The sequence below is a fragment of the Sinocyclocheilus grahami genome, unplaced genomic scaffold (genome assembly GCF_001515645.1).
Source record: "Sinocyclocheilus grahami isolate Dianchi unplaced genomic scaffold, SAMN03320097.WGS_v1.1 scaffold293.1, whole genome shotgun sequence".
Lineage (NCBI taxonomy): Eukaryota > Metazoa > Chordata > Actinopteri > Cypriniformes > Cyprinidae > Sinocyclocheilus > Sinocyclocheilus grahami.
In genome coordinates, this window is record NW_015505472.1 from 595,851 (window position 1) to 602,002 (window position 6,152).

General features: G+C 37.0%; 1 protein-coding gene across 1 annotated transcript in view; it reads left to right on the plus strand.

The window, feature by feature from the left end:
* crip1 (cysteine-rich protein 1) overlaps window positions 1-3,825 on the plus strand; it is a 5,388-nt gene extending 1,563 nt beyond the window's left edge. Inside the window, exons 2-5 of the mRNA XM_016292828.1 lie at window positions 2,577-2,671; window positions 2,908-2,965; window positions 3,417-3,469; window positions 3,564-3,825. Coding sequence (XP_016148314.1) covers window positions 2,577-2,671; window positions 2,908-2,965; window positions 3,417-3,457 — 194 coding nt within the window. The 3' untranslated portion in view covers window positions 3,458-3,469; window positions 3,564-3,825. The remainder of the gene's footprint in view (window positions 1-2,576; window positions 2,672-2,907; window positions 2,966-3,416; window positions 3,470-3,563) is intronic.
* The last annotated feature ends 2,327 nt before the right edge of the window (window positions 3,826-6,152 follow it).

The window sequence follows — 6,152 nt, forward strand, 5'->3', positions numbered from 1 at the left end:
ACTGGCCATCCATTAGGTGCGGTTCATTTTGTGGTTAATTTTTTTAAGAGATTTGTTTGTTTTAATTACAATACTTGTGGTATAAACAGATTTAAAAGTACAGTGTGTAATTTATATCATCATCAAACTGATCTGCAAAAATAATGACCATTTCAAACATGTTTCCCAAAAACTTCCCCCAATCTTCTACTACTGGTCAGTCAAACAGATAGTCCCGCCCCAAACTTACTCCATTGGTTCAATATTCAGTGTTGCTCTGTTGAGATGCTCAAACAAAATATTGCTCAAATAAAATATTACATAATAATAATATTATTTAAATTATATATATATCATTTTATTTTTTTCGTTTTTTAGTTGCTCTTTGCAATGTTATGGTGCGAAAAAACAGAAGCTATGCAGAAAAAATAAACTGCAGATTACAAATCTCTGTTGTAGATTTTACACCCAGTCAAGGACACTTTGTTTTGATAAAGGCCATTAAGAGAGAGAGAGAGAGAGAGAGAGAGAGAGAGAGATCAGTGTGTCCTCTGTGTAGTTGGCTGAGGGAAGTTAAGTAATTTCTGTCTTAGGTGTGGCTCAGATGACCAAACAATTTCTTGGCAGAATTGCAAGAGCCCAAACCCATTCTAGTGAATTCCTTTCTGCCTTGTTTGGCCTTTCAAAATGTTCTTTCTCACATGGACCATTGATTCTGCATCCAACTCTCCCAGCATGTCTGGATCATGTGTTCACAGTCCAGTACTAAACAAAAGAGCTTTCTGTATCATCCACCGTAGTGTGACATGACTGGCTGCCTGAGCTGGGATGAGTATGACTCTTATTACAGCTGTTGTAAGCAATTATAGCAGCTCGCAGTAGTCCAGAACAATGGGAATAATGTAGTGTATGTGCTAACCCTCAACACTCTGCTTACTAGATAAAAGATGAGGCATTACTTGGTGTCTGGGGTCTTTGCTAACACCTCATCACATTTATAGATTTACGTCACAGGTGGAACTTTTAATCTGCCCTTTGTCCATCCTTTGGTTTCTGCATGCCAAAAAGCTCAAACGAATCTTCTCTCGGAGCCATAAATCTGACATCTTTTAGAGTGGTCATGCTTTCAGACAGTCTTTGGCGTCCATGAGATGTAGACACTTGCCCAAATCCTCCCTAGTAAAAAGCACCTCCCCTACTGGAGACGCCCGAGCACGCATGACTTTGTCTTCCCTTCCCACTTTTACGATGTTCATCATGAGGGTTGTTTGGAGAAATCTTTCTGCTGAGGACTGTAGATAAAGACTTCATTATGGCCCTTTTATAAGGGAAGGGAGGAATGAATTCCTTTGGGATTGTCCTGCATGCAGCATCCACACCCACTCATGTTCTCGCTGTCATGACTTTATCTGAGTGGAGAACACAATGATCGGACAAGACTTGCAGCATGCTGGACTGCAGAGGCAATCTGCCATACTTGAGACTTCAGCTTAAGCTTTGTTGACATTAAAAGTTCCTCATGGCTTTAATCGAACTACATAATGGCTGCAAATCAGCTAAATTTCCCATGTGTGATTAACTTTGTATTCCTCTGACTCCTTTATAAAAACAACTTAAAGGCTAATGAGTGATCCTTTAGATTCCAAGTCGTCTATGAGGTTATAAACAGGCCCAGATGGAAATAAACGTTTTTTTTAGCCATTTTCTGCATTGACTTTTTTGGAGGAAATCTTTCAAATGTAGCTAAATGGATTTAAACTTGGTAAAATGTGCTAAATTAGGCTCTTTTTCCCACTATCCCAAGTGATCCTTTAGATTCCAAGTCGTCTATGAGGTTATAAACAGGCCCAGATGGAAATAAACGTTTTTTTTTAGCCATTTTCTGCATTGACTTTTTTGGAGGAAATCTTTCAAATGTAGCTAAATGGATTTAAACTTGGTAAAATGTGCTAAATTAGGCTCTTTTTCCCACTATCCCATTTCTTAGCCAAAATATGTATTATTTATGAATATTTATTACAAATTTAAAGTGATAGTTCACCTCAAAATTTTAATTTGGTCATTATTTACTCACCTTCCTATCATTCCAAACCTGCATTACTTTCTTTCTTCCTTCAGAATGCAAAAGAAGATATTTTGAACAATTTTTGTCCATACAATGAAAGTCAATGGGGTCCAAAACAGCATTGAACTTCATTGACTTCATTGAACTTCATTTACATTAAATATAGGGGGGATATAATATTTGACATAATATAATATAATATTTTTTTAAATACAAATAAATAAAACAATTGTGTTCAACTGAGAAAAAAAAAGTTATGTTCTGAACAACATGGCTGTGAGTAATTAAGGATAACATTTTAATTTTGGGGTGAACTGTCCCTATAAATTTTTTATAAATATTGAAATGTGGCTAAGAATTGAAGTGGCTAATAACTGGCGTCACCTGAGGGGAAGTACATAAAAAATTAATCAATAAATAGGGAATTTTGTGAATAATGTGCACTGCCATTCTGCATAAATCAATCCATGTTGGCCAATTTGTATGTGGTTTTCATTTATATTTGAATTAATGTTTATCGTTGATGCTTCAGCTGAGAGAGTGACGTCACTTGGCAAAGACTGGCATAAACCCTGTCTGAAGTGTGAGAAATGCAACAAGACCCTGTCGGCTGGCTCACATGCAGAGGTAAGTCACTCACAGAAATACACACGGCCTGCCAACCTCTTACTGGGACAGAGCACAGATTAATTTACCAGGCAGGCTTAATGAAGTCCAGTTAACTTTTGGCATATTTTTACCTTACATAAACACTTCAGGGGGTTAGTCTGTCAGGGTAATACGTCTTGAGGAAGGTCTTGCATAATAGCCCCTGTTCAAGTCCATTATGTACTTTGCACTGACTAATGTGTTTCACCTCACAGCATGAGGGGAAGCCTTATTGTAACAACCCATGTTACTCTGCACTCTTTGGACCCAAAGGTAAGTTTCTCCAATGCGTCAATGGCTCTGTTTTACTGTGCTGTAGGGTTATAGTTCAACTAGAGCATCACATGGCATAGATTAGTGCTTCACCTCATAAACAAATGGACTGAGGACTGCTGTGGGACAGTACTTGACCACTATTAAATGGTTCATCCAGGGAATTTATTCAACTTTCTTGATTTAATCCAAATATCTTCTTGTCAGCTATCCACAGAGTTTTCTGTTATATAATTGAATTATGCGTCAATGCTTCACATATTTTTGACAGTGTCAAGATTTTTTGTGTTTTCAGTTAGCAAGCTAATCAGTTAGCCTGCTAATCTAACACATCCTGTGCAAGTTACATTTCATGCCATATGGTCAAATGGACATGGTAATACTATATTTTCTATTTAAGACTAACACAATGACTGTCATATGTAAGTAATTCTCTTTCTTTTTTCCTCAGGTTTTGGACGTGGCGGCACTGAGAGCCACACATTCAAATAGGTCATTGTACAAGTGAGTTCACCATATAAATATGATCAGTTTTACCTATACTTACAGTAGATGACATGTAAACATGAACTAACTGCACTCTTCTTTCTATTTGCAGGTTTATACAATCTGTAAGCTTGTTTTAGGAGAAGCTTGATTTTTTTTCTTTTTTGTCACTATATTTAGCCACATATTGTTAATCCAAAGACAAAATCAATCATGCCATGTTTTAGAAAGTACTAATTTGTATAATCTGTTTTCAAAATGTTGTCTGCTATAGCAGCACACAATGTTTCATTAGGGGGACTAGTCTAGCCTTTATAATGAAACTGAACATTTTATACATTAAATGTGTTTAAAACCTCTGCTTGTCCTTTACACTTCTTTCTCAAATTAATTGATAAATTGATAAAAAAAAAGTATTAGCTATAAATATATCAACTACATTTTGCATAATTTTTTGTACCAAAGTTTATCCTATTTATCCCTATCATTGTGTCACTTATAACATCATATGATTGCATCATGATTTTGTTACTCATGTTTTCATTTTAAAGGCTTAAAGGGGTCATAGGATGCTACGTGCACAAGTTGTCTGAACTGAAATGTGTGTTGGCAGTTTGTGTACACAACCACCCTATAATGATAAAAATCCACCCAGTGGTTTTTTTTTAATCTGGTTAAATGTTTTCCCCTTTCTCAAATCGAGCCGATCTCAGATGCCTGACTGTGTGACGTCACACAGACAGGCCCCTCCCACGATCGTTTGATTGACAGTAGTGTTTCAGCACAGACTGGACTGGCGTCTTAGCTTAGACCCGCCCTGAGTGAGCTGTCATCATCAGTCCGCCATTGTTTCACCGCCGGAGCAGACATAGACAAGAATGACTCCTAACAAGCGATTGAGGTGTTCTGTTGTTGGATGTAATAATGAACATAGCAGTCCTCATTTACTGCAGACATCTGAGCCGCTGAACTGGCAGCGGATTACATTTGTTTCTGAAGGGAATGCGCCCCCGATCTACATAAATGCATCTATGTTCGCGCGAATCATTCATGATCCAGCCTCATCTACAGAAGAAGTGAGTATAATGTTTTATAATGAATCTTTGCAAATCGCCTTTCCTAATAATGTGCTAATTAGCAAGTTTCACGATGAATGCGGCTAAAGTAAACAGTCCCTCAGAGAGCAGCTCGGAAGAAAGGGGCGGGGTCAGCAGAGCCCACTGATATTTAAAGGAAAATGCTACAAAAATGGCTTGATCTGAAAAGAGCTGTTTTTGACAGGGTAAAAAAAGTGTTTTTTACACTACCATTGAGAAATTTTAACCAAACTATGTTACAGACTTTTCATTAAGACCCCAAAGAATCATATCAACTTGTGGAAAATGGGCATCCTATGACCCCTTTAAGGCCCATTCACACCACCAACCCTTGTCTATATACTTCAAAACGCTCATGGGCATTCATAGTGCTGTTGCTCTAAGGTTATTGGTAGACTGCAAGTCTGGACAAATCTTTAAAAAATGCAATCACAGTATATTGATGCTAAATCTAAGAAATCTTCTAATTTGATTAGGGATTTGTTTTCTTGTTGCTAAAGAAGTACATTTCTGCTGTTGGAGAGTGTTGTATATTATATTATAAACTACAGCAGTGCTATTGCAATAAATCATTAACCAGATGAGCAATCTATTAAAATACTATTTAAATTTGCAAACACTGCCAAACATTACAAAATATCATTCAGGTTTGACAGTTAATTCGTTTTCTTGTGTGTAATAATGAACACTATGCAGAGGAAACTGTTTTAATATGAACTATATCAGTGCTTAACTGCTTATTGCATCATATAATCAACAAGAGCTATCAATATGAATTAAACTCACTGAGACTGCCGACAGTTTCATTTCCATGCATCATTTTTTATATCAATGTATATGTGCTTACAGAAAAATCATATAGAACAGTGAAAATGATCAGTGTCTAATCAGTCAGGACAATCCTGCAATCAGGATGGTGGTAACACTTTCTTTTGATAGTCCAATTTTGACATTCTACTAACTAAAAGTAATTTAGCAACTACATGTCAACTACCAGTCATTAGACTATTAATAGGCTGTCTGCTTAATATCTAATACCTAATTAGAGCTAATTGACATGTAGTTGAAAATTAATGAGTTTGTTGAATGTAGTCACAAAGTTACTTAGTAGAATGTCTAAAGTGGACTATAACCGAGATGGGTCACATGAGCTCCACTGATACAGTCTTCACCCCTATTGGTTGTCACTCCCAAATTTCACTCAGCAATTTGATTAAAGTTAAGTATTTCTCAAGTTTGTTGTGGACACGCCTCCATCCTGGCTGCATCCGAAATCACATACTTCCCTATTATATAGGCGAAAAACTGTATGTGTCAAAAGAAGTATGTCTGAATTCACAGTACTCATAAAAGAGTAAGCCATCAAGTACCTGGATGACTTACTACGATGAACACTTTACTATCCCATGAAGCCACGGGAGAGGATTTGTGAATGGCAGTGAAGTGATGCAACTGATGCTGGTATGGCCACATGACAATGACAACATGGCAAATGTAGTATGTCCAGATTACATTCATTCAATAGTCAATGCCACTTGTGTTGCTGGAAATCGACAACTCCATTGCATCACTTTACTGGCGGTGTGAATGGGGCTTTAATGTGA